At 42.0% G+C, this 16,611-nt stretch overlaps 1 protein-coding gene across 4 annotated transcripts in view; it reads left to right on the forward strand.

Moving 5' to 3' along the window:
- Positions 1-16,611, forward strand: part of LOC120043356 (oocyte zinc finger protein XlCOF6-like) — a 51,337-nt gene that overhangs the window by 14,112 nt on the left and 20,614 nt on the right. Inside the window, exon 2 of one of the 4 annotated variants that reach the window (XM_038987986.1) lies at positions 2,360-3,683. The exons of 2 other annotated variants lie outside the window; for them this stretch is intronic. In XM_038987986.1, coding sequence (XP_038843914.1) covers positions 2,360-3,174 — 815 coding nt within the window. In that variant the 3' untranslated portion in view covers positions 3,175-3,683. Of the gene's footprint in view, positions 1-2,359; positions 3,684-11,680; positions 11,970-16,611 lie in introns of those variants that run through there. One more of the 4 variants, XM_038987983.1, reaches the window with a different exon arrangement.

A 16,611-nucleotide genomic window follows, 5' to 3' on the forward strand; every position in this document is an offset into this window, starting at 1 on the left:
TAATGTTTGTTTTCCCCCATTAGTGGCCGTGCTCGAGGGGAATTCCTTATTTCAGAAAAATTGGTCACAGAATTTCTGCAATTCAATTGGCTACAATGTGAAATAGTAGTAGTAGTAGTATAGGTAGTAGAGAGAACAGTCTATGACTAGGGTGTCAACGCCTGGTATAGAGGTCCTGGATGGGAGGAAGCTCGTTCGTTCACAAACGAGTCGGTACGAACTACCATCTGTAGTGCGATTGGAGGCCGAGCAGTTGCCGTACCAGGTGGCGATGCAACCAGTCAGGATGCGCTCAATGGTGCAGCTGTATAACTTTTTGAGGATCTGAGGACCCATGTCAAATCGTTTCAGTCTCCTGAGGGGGAGTAGCCGTTGGCTTGCCCTCTTCAAGACTGTCTTGGTGTGTTTGGACCATGATAGTTCGTTGGTGATGTGAATACCAAGGAACTTGAAGCTCTCAACCTGCTCCATTGCAGCCCCGTTGATGGGAATGGGGGCGTGCTCGGTCCTCTTTTTCCTGTAGTCATGTTTTTTGCCATTGTATTTTTACATTAAATCCATAAAAAAATAATCATAGTGTAATTGTTGTGGAAAAAACAACCATCAAATTGGTTTAAGATCTCAAGCTCATTCAATTGAGAAAAAATATTTTCTTCTGTAAACACCAGGTTCTTCAGATAGCACTTTTAAGACGGTCCCTTAGCAGTGAGCATAAGCATTTCCCCATTGAAACCAATATAAAGTAACTTTATGAAAACAGAATTGAACGGCGGAAAAAAACGGTGTAGCTTGGTCTCTACCGTCATCTGATTCTACACATCACTTTCATCATCGTAGGACCTTCCGTCGAAGAGGTATTGACGAGGGAAATACGAATATCAAATCAATATCCAAAGTGAAAACACATTTAGGGCAGGGACAACGTAGTATTACTGTCTGGAGTCTCTGATTTTATTGTTTACCCTTGGTTGTACAGATATCTACTGCAGCTCTGATCCTCCACATACAACACCCATTCTGCCAGTCACATTCTGTTAAAGGTCCCCAAAGCAGACACATCCCTGGCTCGCTGCTCTTTTCAGTTCATAGCAGCTAGCGACTGGAACGAGCTGCAACAAACACTCAAACTGGACAGTTTTATCTCATTCGAAGACTCAATCATGGACACTCTTACTGACACTTGTGGCTGCTTTGCGTGATGTATTGTTGTCTCCACCTTCTTGCCCTTTGTGCTGTTGTCTGTGCCCAATAATGTTTGTACCATGTTTTGTGTTGCTACCATCTTGTTGTCATGTTGTGTTGCTACCATGTTGTGTTGTTTCTTTAGGTCTCTCTTTATGTGGTGTTGTGTGTTCTCTCTTGTCGTGATGTGTGTTTTGTCCTATATTTATATTTAATTATTTTTAATCCCAGCCCCTTTCCCCACAGGAGGCCTTTTGCGTTTTGGTAGGCTGTCATTGTAAATACGAATTTGTTCTTAACTGACTTGCCTAGTTAAATAAAATGACTAAATAAATAAAGGTTACATTAAATAAAATACAGGCAGGTGCTCTAGCTCCAGCACAACAGGATATTATCCACCGTAATACAGAGCCATGACACAATCATTTTACCATTATACAACAGGATATTATCCACCGTAATACAGAGCCATGCCACAATCATTTTACCATTATACAACAGGATATTATCCACCGTAATACAGAGCCATGCCACAATCATTTTACCATTATACAACAGGATATTATCCACCGTAATGCAGAGCCATGCCACAATCATTTTACCATTATACAACAGGATATTATCCACCGTAATACAGAGCCATCCCACAATCATTTTACCATTATACAACAGGATATTATCCACCGTAATACAGAGCCATGCCACAATCATTTTACCATTATACAACAGGATATTATCCACCGTAATACAGAGCCATGCCACAATCATTTTACCATTATACAACAGGATATTATCCACCGTAATACAGAGCCATGCCACAATCATTTTACCATTATACAACAGGATATTATCCACCGTAATACAGAGCCATGCCACAATCATTTTACCATTATACAACAGGGTATTCAAGTCACCAACAGACTGGACACAGCAGGTTATAAACCCACAATAACACATGTTATTAAACCAATACAGTGTCATAGGAAGTGTGACTCACGATGACTAACAATTCAAAAATACGACTGAACAAAATGGCTTCTTCTCTTCGTATTATCAGGAAGTAATTGAAAAATCGTTCTAGTCTTTCAATCATTGATTTTAAATTCGAAATTGACCCCCAACAATGATGTCTAAAGGCTTTATCGATGACCTCTGCTCCTCCTCTCCTTCCCTCCAGAATCCCTGCAGCTCTCTGTCTCTGAAGAGGAGGCTCCCCCTGAGCAGCAGCACTGTGAGCAGGAGTGGAGCCCCAGTCTGGGACAGGAGGACCCAGAGACCATACAGATTAAAGAGGAACAGGAGGAAGTCAGGACCAGTCAGGAGGAAGAGCAGCTTCAAGGGCTTGTTGATACCAAAGACTCCATATTCACTCCTTCCTGTTTGAAAAGTGAATGTGATCAGGACCCACTTTGGTCCTTGACTCTTCCCCAAACCCAGACTGTGGAGAACCGAGAGAGAGACTCTAAACCAGTGGATCTCACACCCTTTGGAACTGTGACCCACATTAAGGGTTTCTACATTCCCTGTGACCCTCCAGATAATCAAAACAATGCCTGCAGCCGCAGCTCAGCTGTAAGCAGAAACCCAGTAGGACTTGACAGCAGCCCACCATTGGATCTGAACCCACCAATGGGGGAACTCTGCACCTGCCCCTTTTGTGGCAAGAATTTCAAACAAAAAGGACATCTGTCAATGCACATGAGGATTCACACAGGAGAGAAACCTTTTAGCTGTGGTGACTGTGGGAAGAGCTTTATTCAGAAGGGGGACCTAAGAAGGCATATCCTGACTCACACAGGAGAGAAACCATTTAGCTGTAATTTTTGCTGTAAAAGCTTTAGTCAAAAGGGGGACCTAAGGAGGCATATACTGACTCACACAGGAGAGAAACCACATGGCTGCTCCGTCTGCGGTAGAACGTTCATTCGTAAGGCTCATCTGCTGAAGCACGTGAACAACGTCCACAAAGAAAGAAAACAGGATGGAAACTAATGAGGACAAAGATCTCTTGTCAGAAGATGGGAATAACAGGCAGGATGTGGACAACACTCGTAGGAAAGCAAATCAACTCTGGATCATTTCATGCTGTGGGTTTCAGATAAATAGATGCGTGATCAAGTTATGTTTTTCAACATTCTATGTAAATAAAGTTTGATTTGATTGGAATGATGATGTAATGATTAAACATGACACAGTATTGTAGGAAGCTCGCCGGTCTGCTGTTCAGTCTGTTGATGTTTTCACGTTATTAGAAACAGGAATTCCTGGTCCTTTGATTTAGAATGTCTCCCAGGTGATGAGAGAATGGTCAGACTGATGTTATTTAGACATTAAAACAAAGTGCACCCTGCATCCCACTGCTGGCTTGCTTCTGAAGCTAAGCAGGGTTGGTCCTGGTCAGTCCCTTGATGGGAGACCAGATGCTGCAGGAAGTGATGATGGAGGGCCAGTAAGAGGCACCCTTTCCTCTGTTCTAAAAAAAAATATCCCAATACCCCAGGGCCGTGATTGGGGACATTGCCCCATGTATGGTGCCGTCTTTCGGATGGGACGTTAAACGGGTGTCCTGACTGTCTGTGGTCACTAAAGATCCCATGGGACTTATTGTAGGAGTAGGGGTGTTAACCCTGGTGTCCTGACTGTCTGTGGTCACTAAAGATCCCATGGGACTTATTGTAGGAGTAGGGGTGTTAACCCTGGTGTCCTGACTGTCTGTGGTCACTAAAGATCCCATGGGACTTATTGTAGGAGTAGGGGTGTTAACCCTGGTGACCTGACTGTCTGTGGTCACTAAAGATCCCATGGGACTTATTGTAGGAGTAGGGGTGTTAACCCTGGTGTCCTGACTGTCTGTGGTCACTAAAGATCCCATGGGACTTATTGTAGGGGTGTTAACCCTGGTGACCTGACTGTCTGTGGTCACTAAAGATCCCATGGGACTTATTGTAGGAGTAGGGGTGTTAACCCTGGTGACCTGACTATATTCCCACTCTGGCCCTCATACCATCATGGCCACCCAATCCTCCACAGCTTCCAATTGGCTCATTCATCTCCTCTCCCATGTAACTATTCCCCAGGTCGTTGCTGTAAATGACAATGCGTTCTCAGTCAACTTACCTGGTAAAGTAAGGAATTAAAGAAAACGTGTACTTTCCAGAAATGACAATCTCCCATCTGTTCAGCAGTATTTCTCATCAATTGTCTTAATGCTGCTCATTCGTGATATTGTTTGAATCTTTTCAAAAGTGTTTTTCCAGACCCAATTCAATAACATTCTTTTCAATCTAATGATAAATGCATTCTGAGATATAGTGCCTCCTGTGAAAAGGTAAACGGCGTGTTCGACCTTATAGAAACCTAAATCGGATACTGGATCCTCGTGTATATAATTCAAAGAACAGAGATAAGACAGCACTACGGTAAATAAACTTAAATGGACATTTTTTTTATGTGGCGCATGAACGTTTCGGTTATGAGGCCTTTCTTCAGCGTCCAAGTCGATGGCAATCAATGTTACAACAACTATACGACACAGGCGTGCGTAATTCTAAATTCCCAATCGGTATTGGCCCAGCGAGATCCCAGCAGAGGGAGCTGTGGGGGAAACCATGACAATCAAATAAAGACAGACTCACAATGCAAACGCTTTATGATGTCACTATGATGTCATTTCCTGTCACTATGATGGCATTACCTGTCACTATGATGTCATTACCTGTCACTATGATGTCATTACCTGTCACTATGATGGCATTACCTGTCATTTTGAAGTCATTACCTGAATGTCTGGCCTATTTAGAACCTACTATTTAAAAAAAATAAAAGAACATTCCTCATTGAGGTCTGCTGGGGCAAAAGGTCTTGCTGGGGCAAAAGGTCTTGCTGGGGCAAAAGTGACCAAGTGATCTATCCAAACTGTCTCTCTTTGGAGAAGTAATGCCTCTCAACACCTAGGTGTCGCCTTCACCTATCCAATGCCCATATAACTTAAGGCACTTAGTTCATGATTATGGCTGTTGAAATGCCTGGCGACAGGTGATTTTTTCCTCATGGTTCTGAATGGAGCTCTTTATGCTCAGATATCCTCGTCTTAAGTTCATGTTTGGTCTTACCCACATAATAAAAGTTACAGGAACACTTACGGAGATATAACAACATGTTTCATGTTACATGTTATTCTACCTCAAACCTTTATCCTCCCACCTGAATGGGGAGTTCCCTCTGATCATGGCGTAAAAGTGGACACCGTTGTGACAAGGGAAATTACCATCCGGAATAATAGAAACTTGTTTCTTCGGCATATCTGACCTTACTAAACAATCCCATAAATGTGAGTCTCTTCTAGCAATACCTTGGGGAGGATTCAAACGCTTTACCAAAGCTGTTGTCACTGTGTAGTAAGTGCTCACTGTCACTTCTGTCCCAAGCCGTTGTCAGGGATACCCGTTGTCAGGGATACCTGTGTTACAATGTCTTCTTATCTTTCCTCGTTTTAAAATTATCTATATTTTTATGTTATTTTACAGTTCAATACAACAATAAAACACACAGTGTACAAAACATTAAGAACACCTGCTGTTTCCATGACATAGACTGACCAGGTGAATCCAGGTAAAAGCTTTGATCCCTTATTGATGTCACTTGTTAAATCCATTTCAATCAGTGTAGATGAAGAGGAGACAGGTTAAAGAATGATTTTTAAGCCTTGAGACATGGATTGTATATGTGTGCCATTCAAAGGGTGAATGGGCAAGACAAAAGATTTAAGTGCCTTTGAAAGAGGTATGGTAGTAGGTACCAGGCGCACCGGTTTGTGTCAAGAACTGCAACACCGATGGGTTTTTCACGCGCAAACAGTTTCCCGTTTGTATCAAGAATGGTCCACCACCCAAAGGACATTCAGCCAACTTGACACAACTGTGGAAAGAATTGGAGTCAACATGGGACAGCATCCCTGTGTTCTGATGGCAAACGAGTGGGGTGGGGGGAGTGCAAAGAAATATTAGGAAGGTGTTCCTGATAAGATTACTTAAGAGCAGACTCTGAGCAGCCAAAGAGAGCAAGTTCTGGGTCAGGTTCAATGGCCCTCTCATACACCATTGAATACCAGTCCAAAAAGTTCACACAGAAGTGATTTAGTAGGGCGCAGAGCCAAAACAAACGAGTCAATAAAGCACTTTGAGGTTTTACATCCGTCAACCTGGAGGTAAATTCTATGCAGTTTAGTAATGAAGTCTGTGCATGACCTTGTATTGGTATCAATTGATATCTTGTGGCATTGATGGAACAAGGGTGAATATCTACACAGTCATCCAAAGATCTCAATATTCAACTCTTAACCCCAGGTCTCCTTGAGATGACTAGTAGAGGCCTCTGTATAGTTGGAATACAAACTGGAAGATTAGGTCAGAGACGAAAGAGGAAGTGAGACACCCCACTCTCTGTTTTTTTTCTTTTCTGGTTCAATGAAAGACAATGAACTAAGTAGACTAGACCCAGCTGCTATTGCATTGGCGTCTATGGGAGACCCAGTCGGTTAAGTAGACCGAAACAGCATCTTTTTCTTTTTTTCAACGGTGAACTACTTTATCTTCATTTATCCACCATCTGTAACAGGTCATACTTCATTATACAAACTGGGAGGCAAGGTATTTCGAGTTGGGAGGGTGCTGTAACCGGTCATAACATGTATTTTGCACAGGGAGGTTTTCAAAGTTTGGAATTTTCCTTTTCATATAGTGTCTGACTTGTAAATAGCATAATATTTTAAATTAGAGTTCAAATGTGTTCTTTAACTGGTTATATTATGCAAATTGCTTCTCTATGAATACGTCTTAAATTGTTACCAGCCACTTCTCCCTCCATTCAACATACACCTTATCAGACCGAGGTGGAACAAAAGTATAATTGAAACATATTGGAGTGTATACAGAGGTATTCAACAAACACCTTATCAGACCGAGGTGGAACAAAAGTATAATTGAAACATATTGGAGTGTATACAGAGGTGTTGTTTTTGTTTTTTATGACCGTGTTGTTCTTTCTGCATTTTGTATTTTTATTTTGATCTGTGTATTTTCTGTATTTTCTGTAATTCAGGGCTCATCTGTAAAAGAGACCTTGGTCTCAGTATGACTCCCTGATAAAATAAAGGTTAAATGAATTTGGGGAAAAAGGTCACCTCATAAACATGTTTAATAATAGAATAATATATATGCCATTTAGCACATGATTTTATCCAAAGCAACTTCAACAATCGTGCATGAATTACAAACGCCATGCTCTACCAAATAAACTACAAAGGACCACTTGTTAATCTGGGTTAGAATTCTTACAGAATTTATCAAAACAAAGTTATTGCCTGTCTGTTTGTTTGGGAAACATGGCTGGAAGAGAGGAATTTGTTGCGATCCTGACTTCCATATTTAGCCACAGGGAGGAGTCGGTATCTAACACATCAGGGAAACAAAAAAAGAATTAATCCTAGATCCGCCTATTACTTGCTGGAACTGTTTCCCCTCATGTAGTTATCTATTCCATTATTAATGGTCTGGACCTTGTAGTAAAACGCCTGATTATATAAAAATATTGATATTTTTTAAATATGCTTTCAAGAAATCGCCTTGTGTTTATCTGAGAGTATTTCCCATCAACTCTAACCTTATGCTGCTCATTCAAGATGTTGATTTCATCTCATATAGAGTCGATTCCTGATTTAATAATTGATTCTCCCAGATCCTCCTATTCTTATGATAACCACTGTTTGTCTACATGTGGTCATCGTTCTACTCTACTACTGGTCTGTAGGCTGCCTTGCACAGTAAACCTCTTCGTCAACATCTATTCTAGAACCAAGATGTAGTCATCGTTCTACTCTACTACTGGTCTGTAGGCTGCCTTGCACAGTAAACCTCCTCTTCGTCAACATCTATTCTAGAACCAAGGAGTTTTCTACACTTCTTTGAGTAGAACACGGGATGGTGGATTGACTGTGGATTTAAATTGTCAGTGGCGATGTCTTGTTGTATATTCTTCTTCTCGAAGAAGGAAGTTGCTGATAATATACAGTTGTTTTTGTATGGACCGCTTATTGGAAAGGTTTCTAACTACAAATATTTGGTTCTATGGTTCAATGAGCGATATACATGAAAATATAATGTCATAAAATGTTGAAACATGGTGTAAGAAGGTGGTGAATCTTATGCGTTCGGTCTCTGGTTATGAATTGGGTGCTGACAGACAATCTTTGTTGGATATTTATAGAGCTCTGATCAGGACATCAATTGATTACGGTTGTATAGTTTATGGAACAGGGGCGAAGACTTGGCTCCAGTGGCTGGACAGAATCCAGTATATAGCTTTAAAGATATGTGCATTTAAATCAACATATGTAAGTGCCATACTAGTAGAGGCAGGTGAGATGCCTTTGGATATATGGCATAAAAAATTGTCATTAACTTATTGGGTTAGGCCGAAAGGCTGAGAGGTTGAGCATCCCACTGCTACTGTTCTAGATGCCTGTTGTGGATATACTAGTAAACAAGGCAGTAGTTTTTGGTTGGACAGTGTTGTGGAAATATTGAATCAAATATTTCTCATGAACCCGGAACTTGAAATTCAATTAGACTTTATTACAAAAGTAACAGAAGCCGAGCAATTCCATGGAAGAACTGATCTCTCCAGTCTCAGTACTCAGCTTTTATACATTTCCCCTCTTGCATAACATACACACTCCTTTCTATGTAAATTATTAACACCCCATGGCCTTGCGCCACCATTATCTTTCTGTCTCAATTCTGGCTTGTTTAACGTTCACATCTGACTTATCTTGCACAAGTTTAGATTATATTGGTGGCGACACCACAGTTCTAATATGAAAAAAATAATACATTTATTGCATATAAATGTTCCTAATATAAGTGCATTTCTAATATTACTTGATTAATAATACAAACATATCTTTCCAGTATGTAACATGTCTCCCCAATACATACACATGGCCTGTGGTTCTAGTATTGATTGACTAAAGTACACAGTCACTGGTCTTCACCAGTTCAGGCCTATGAATGATTAACCCATGTGCATGTTCAGCAGTCTTCACAGGACGAGACATGACTCAGAACAGTCAAGTCTGTATTGATCCAGCCTGCCACGTCCACATAGATTCTGCTTACGTGCTCTTTCTTCATGTCTCATGATCAACCCTGTGGTTGATACTGCTCTGTACACTCACATAAAGTCATCCTTCATTCTGCTTACACGTGTCTAATAGTTTACCCCATATTGATTCTGCTTACTGCTTCTGGAAAACAGTATAGGTAATGGAAAATCTCCATTATGTCATGGAAATTCTCCTACAACAGTTTGAAAGATTGCTGATGAGAGTGGTTTGAGGGAGTTGGAGGTTGGCCCTTCTGTGGGGATAGTGGGTGGTCCTCCATGGTTACTCCCAGATCCTGTTGTTGATCTAACCTTGGTAGAGAAAATATAAAATTGGCCAGAAGTCAGTGATAGAGGGAAACTGGTTGATAATTACGTTGGTAGAAGTTTTTATGCATTTTTACCGCTTTTCACAGATGGATCCAAGGACCCGATAGTGGGTGCAAAGGAGCAGGCGTTTACGTTCCTGAATTTGATGTGCAGATATGTAGAAAACTAACAGATGAACTGTCGGTATACTCAGTTGAACTGTTGGCGATAGTAGTTGTCCTCCAGTGGAGGACGTACAACCTCTCAGAATTATGCCATTTATAGATACCCATGAGGCTGCACACAATTGGCCCAGCACTGTCCGGGTTAGGGGAGGGTTTGGCCAGCCGGGATGTCCTTGTCTCATCATGCTCTAGCGACTCCTTGTGGCGGGCTGATGTTAAATGCCAGGGAGATGTGTATACTGTGGCTAAGAAAGTAATACTAAGTGTATGTTGTGTAGTAAGCTGTTAGTAGCCCATGTGCCTCACCCTAATAATTTGGTCCCTTTCCTCCCTCATAATTTCTCCTACTGTTCTGACTTGGTGGTGCACATGTAGCCTATAGCCTGTTTTAGAGAAATGTAATCATTGAATATTGTAAGAGCTTTCATTGTGTGCTTATATGCCACATTTATTTATCCTATGATTCTGACTTGGTGTACATGGAGAATACTGTAAGAACGGCCCGTGTTCTGAATTCTGTCGCTGTACATTTCAAAAGTGCTGAACAAATAGTTATTGACCACGTCCTAGCTCGCTCATTAATGTCTTAATCGAAATTACAGATGGCCTCTTAACCGCTCATCGTTCCCTTATGCCATAGTTTGTACATCTCAATTGTCAGTAGAAACCACATTTGTTTCAGCAAGTCAGCCATATCAGCTTTGTTTTTTTTAAAGACAGTAAATGAGGCTGAATGAACTGTTTCACTGCCAGACATGACTCCACTGATAGCCAGGTGTAGCAGTGGTAAGGATTCACTCCATTGTGCTGGAAGGAAAGCTCTACTGTTGGGACAGCTTTATGTGGGCGCTAACAGTTTGTGGGCACCGTTTGTCACCGTTATAGTGCAATTAATGTATTGTTTAGTGTTGTGTTGTGGCTTTTCTGGCATGCATAAAAAATAAATGGTTTGCCCCACCATGATTTCCATGATAAAATCGCCACTGTTTGCTCAGATTCCCTGTTTGTATTGAATAGTTTATCATCTGGCAAGTCTAATAGGAGTGACCTACTATTGGAGGTATTAATGTTATTATGAAGAATTGAGAGACTGGGTGTAGTAGTGAGATTCTATTCTGCTGTGTTTCAGACAAATTCGGGTGTGGAAGGGAATGAAATTGTAGACCAGATTGCCAAAATAACGTTAAAACTAGATATAATTGATATTAATGTTCCACAGGGTAAAGGTGAAGCAAAATGTAAGTTCCCGAGCCATTTTGATAGATGTGTGGCAGAAGAGATGGGACTCTGAGCACAAGGGCCTGCATTTATATGCCCTCCGCAGAAAAGTCGGTAGACCAAGGTTAGCGATCGTAACAAACAGGCAAAAGATATATAATTTTTGACTAACCTTGATATTCTTCATCAGATGACAGTCCTGTAACATCATATTCAAAAGTCAGATTAGGAAGGAAGAAGTGGTGTTGTTCGATTGAGTCTAGGACATTTGTATATTGAACTCGTCATTACATCTGGTTGGCAAGCATGTGAATAGTTTGTGTCTGGAGTGTATAGTCAATGAAATGCTGGTGCATGCATTGTTATATTGTTTTAAGTATATTGAAGTGTAGGGTCATTGAGATTGGGGGGTTGGAAGGGGTTTGGGGGATGGAGGATGGTCTATTAGAAGTTAGTAGGGCTCTTTTTTTATTTTCTCAGAAGTACTGAGTTAGGTAGAAATGTGGAGCTAATGTCGTTAAACCGTGATTGACCTCACACTCCAGCATAGTAGGTGGCAGGATGGACATTTAACGTTTGTTTGCGGACGCACATTATATAATTGAAGAAGAAGAACAATTTAAAAACACGGAAGTAGAATTGGAAACAACTTTGTTTTGATTTTGAACGTTATTTTTGTGGAGTAAAGAAAGACCTAGCTAGCTACTGACTGAACTAAATAGGCTACCCAACTCACAGTCGTCTGAAATATGTCCAAACTACAGTTGTTTCGTGTGTTTTTAAATGAGCGTTTAACGGCGGCTGCTGTGGAGATTTTCGGGGGAGTTGAGAAAACTGTAGCAGAGTACCAGGAAGAGAATGATCTGCTACGGAGAATGCTGCGGATCACACCGGAGATAAAACTACGTAGAATAGGTTCGTATTAAGTTTTACCTATATCTAGCTATAGTTGTAGTGAATTAATAAACTGTTTAGGTGATCACCATTTCAACAATGTAATAAGTAGCCTATAACTCAGTTTCTTGTTGCAGCCTTGTGTTGTTTTCATTACTAAATGTGGAAAAAGTCAAGTCATTTCCGAATGCTCAGACCCCTTTTGTTTTTCGACATTTTGTTATGTTACAGCCTTATTCTAAAACTGATTAATTATTTTTCCCCCTCATCAATCTACACGAAATACCCCATAATAATAACGCCAAAATAGGTTTTTAGAAATGTTTGCAAATGTATTAAATCTAAAAAAACAGAAATACCTTATTTGCATAAGTATTCAGACCCTTTGCTATGAGACTAGAACTTGAGCTCAGGTGCATCCTGTTTCCATTGATCATCCTTGAGATGTTTCTACAACTTGATTAGAGTCCACCTGTGGTAAATTCAATTGATTGGACATGATTTGGAAAGGCACACACCTGTCTATATAAGGTCCCACAGTTGACAGTGCATGTCAGAGCGAAAACTAAGCCATGAATTGTCCGTAGAGCTCCGAGACAGGATTGTGTCGAGGCACAGATCTGGGGAAGGGTACGAAAACATTTCTGCAGCATTGAAGGTCCCCAAGAACACAGTGGCCTCCATCATTCTTAAATGGAAGAAGTTTGGAACCACCAAGACTCTTCCTAGAGCTGGCCGCCCGGCCAAACTGAGCAATCGGGGGAGAAGGGCCTTGGTCAGGGAGGAGACCAAGAACCCGATGGTCACTTTGACAGAGCTGCATTGAAGGTGTCGTAGCTGAATCAGTATTAGTTAGGTAACATAGATAAATAAGATGTTTTATTTACTTGCAGAATATCAGAAAGGGAGAAAGGCTCCACTATGTCTGTACGCTAGTCACTCCCTTCTTTTCCCATTGGGGGGAGGAGTATGGCAGTGTCTGGAACCATTGTATTACCCCTCTGATGTGTTGATGAATCTTGAGATAGTATATGATCTAGAGGTTCACTCCCCTTAGTGTGCTTCTCCAGGGTGGGGAGGAGAAGGGGTGTATTTGAGATGGGAGTATCTAGAATTGACAATTGATATATGCCATTGGATGAGGTAATGTTTTGGTCCTAAGTGGTACCAAGAACGAGATTAGAATCTCGTCTAAAGAGACCAAACTGAACGATAATTTATAGCTAATGCTATCTGGCTATGGGATACTCCTCTTTCAAGTAAAAGGCCCTTTGTAATGTTCCTAAGATCTGTGGTTCGTCATGTGAGTTGAGAGGGGTGTATCTTGGCTATAAAAGATACTAAGAATTGTTTTGTAAGCACTCTCAGAGAATTAATTTATAGACACTGAATTGATCTGAGAGTCAAAGGGCGATGGTGAAGCTCATATAATTAAAGATGGACTTTAAAATATAACTCTGACTTGTGTGTGGTTTGCTCTCTCATCATTTAGTAATACAGGAAATTACCACGACAAAGGTCCCCACGAATCCAGTGGCCTCCATCATTCTTAAATGTAAGAAGTTTGAAACCACGACTCTTCATAGAGCTGGACGCCCGGCTAAACTGAGCAATCGGGGGAGAAGGGCCTTGGTGAGGGAGGTGACCAAGAACCCGATGGTCACTCTGATAGAGCTCCAGAGTTCTGCGGTAGAGATGGGAAAACCGTGCAGAAGAACAACCATCTCTGCAGCACTCCACCAATCAGGTCTTTATGGTAGAGTGGCCAGACGGAAGCCCCTCCTCAGTAAAAGGCACATGACAGCCCGCTTGGAGTTTGCCAAAAGGCACCTAAAGGACTCTCAGACCATGAGAAACAAGATTCTCTGGTCTGATGAAACCAAGATTGAACTCTTTGGCCTGAATGCCAAGCATCACGTCTGGAGGAGACCTGGCACCATCCCTACGGTGAAGCATGGTGGTGGCAGCATCATGCTGTGGGGATGTTTTTCAGCGGCAGGGACTGGGAGACTAGTCAGGATCGAGGTAAAGATGAACAGAGTGAAATACAGAGAGATCCTTGATGAAAACCTGCTCCAGAGCTCTCGGACTGGGGCGAAGGTACACCTTCCAACAGGACAATGACCCTAAGCACTCAGCCAAGACAACGCAGGAGTGGCTTCGGGACAAGTCTCTGAATGGCCTTGAGTGGCCCAGCACGAGCCTGGACTTGAACCCGATCGAACATCTCTGGAGAGACCTGAAAATACCTGTGCAGCGACACTCCCAATCCAACCTGACAGAGCATGAGAAGATCTGCAGAGAAGAATAGAAGAAACTCTCCAAATACAGGTGTGCCAAGCTTGGAGCGTCATACCCAAGAAGACTCAAGACTGTAATTGCTGCCAAAGGTGCTTCAACAAAGTACTGAGTAAAGGGTCTGAATACTTATGTAAATGCGATATTTCCGTTTAAAAATGTTATACATTTGCCACAAATTCTAAAAACCTGTTTTTCTTTGTCATTTTGGGGTAACGGGTGTAGATTGAGGGGGAAAAAACTATTTAATACATTTTAGAATAAGGTTGTAACGTAACAAAATATGAAAAAAGTCGAGGGGTCTGAATACTTTCTGAAAGCACTATGTGTCTGTGTCTGTGTCTGTGTGTGTGTGTGTGTGTGTGTGTGTGTGTGTGTGTGTGTGTGTTTTACCAGTCAAAAGTTTGGACACCTACTCATTCCAGGGTTGTTCTTAATTGTTACTATTTTCTACATTGTAGAATAATAGTGAAGACATCTAAACTATGGGCTCCCATGTGGCGCAGCGGTCTAAGGCACTGCATCTCTGTGCTAGAGGTGTCACTACAGACCCTGGTTCGATCCTGGGCTGTATCACAACCGGCCGTGATCGGGGTCCAATAGGACGGCACACAATTGGCACAACGTCGTCCGGGTTTGGCCTGGGGTAGGCCTTCATTGTAAAACAAGAATTTGTTCTTAACTGACGTGCCTAGTTAAATTAAAAGGAAATAACACATATGGAATCATGTACTAACCAAAAATGTGTTAAACAAATCAAAATGTATTTTTTATTTGAGATTCTTCAAAGTAGCCACCCTTTGCCTTGATGAAAGCTTTGCAAACTCTTGCCATTCTCTCAACCAGCTTCATGAGGTAGTCACCTGGAATGCATTTCAATTAACAGGTGTGCCTTATTAAAAGTTAATTTGTGGAATTTCTTTCCTTAATGCGTTCGAGCCAATCAGTTCTGTTGTGACAAACATGTGGTCACCCTAGGCGGCACACAGCCTAGGAGACAGGCCTGCCTGTCAGGCATTGTTCAGGGCTTAAATAACCTGCATTGCATCAATGCAGGCACATGGCTCCTTGAGAAAGTGGTTATCATGCTCCTGAATAAATTAATTGTTGATGCGTGGTAGTTTTGATTATTTTGTGATCTTGACAAAACAACTTTTGTTATGTCGTGATCATGAGACAAAGAGGTCGTGATATTGGCATAACTTTTATGTCGTGATCATGAGATAAAGAGGTCGCGATCTTGACATAACGATGGAACTTTTTTTATATTTATTCATATGTCCTCCCTGGACTTCCGTAGAAATTGTGCTTTTTTCGTACCTAAAACTTGTCGCCTGCCTTCTCACCGTTGCCACAACGACTCCCATTGTTAGGGCGGAGTTAAATGAGCATCACATCATTACGTACAGTCCTCTGCTGTAATGCAATTGATTGGTGTTGATGACATGAATATATATTGGGGTTCATATCCATACAAGCATCATACTCAAAAGTATCGTACTCTGATTTTTACCTCAACATAGGCTTGGAAAATGTACCTCAATCCAGGGATGGGAACTGCCTGGTACTCTGAATTGTACCATTATCTCAACTGTTACACAAGGAGATTGAACGACGGCTAGTTTTTAAGTGAACTGGCATTTTCATTATCGTGCTATTTAGAATGAGTCCCTGCTTAGAAGGAGCGGATGGAAACCAGAAGTGTTTTGTCCCTCCAGGACGGACACAGGCGGTTCTATTAATCTGGCCCGGGCGCCCGTGTAGGTGTTTTACACCGAGTGAAAGTTGACTGTATCGGTTCTGTAACCGGGCTGCCTCCCCTGTGTGACCCAGGTGTTGTTAAAAAATAACCGAATCCTGGGCCTCCCGGGTGGCGCAGTGGTCTAGGGCACTGCATCGCAGTGCTAACTGCGCCACCAGAGTCTCTGGGTTCGCGCCCAGGCTCTGTCGCAGCCGGCCGCGACCGGGAGGTCCGTGGGGCGACGCACAATTGGGCTAGCGTCGTCCGGGTTAGGGAGGTTTTGGCCGGTAGGGATATCCTTGTCTCATCGCGCTCCAGCGACTCCTGTGGCGGGCCGGGCGCAGTGCGCGCTAACCAAGGGGGCCAGGTGCACGGTGTTTCCTCCGACACATTGGTGCGGCTGGCTTCCGGGTTGGAGGCGCGCTGTGTTAAAGAAGCAGTGCGGCTTGGTTGTGCTTCGGAGGACGCATGGCTTTCGACCTTCGTCTCTCCCGAGCCCGTACGGGAGTTGTAGCGATGAGACAAGATAGTAATTACTAGCGATTGGATACCACGAAATTTGGGGAGAAAAGGGGATAAAATTTAATAAAAATAAAAAATAATTTAAAAAAAAATAAAAAAAAT

Source organism: Salvelinus namaycush, unplaced genomic scaffold (genome assembly GCF_016432855.1).
Source record: "Salvelinus namaycush isolate Seneca unplaced genomic scaffold, SaNama_1.0 Scaffold9, whole genome shotgun sequence".
NCBI lineage: Eukaryota > Metazoa > Chordata > Actinopteri > Salmoniformes > Salmonidae > Salvelinus > Salvelinus namaycush.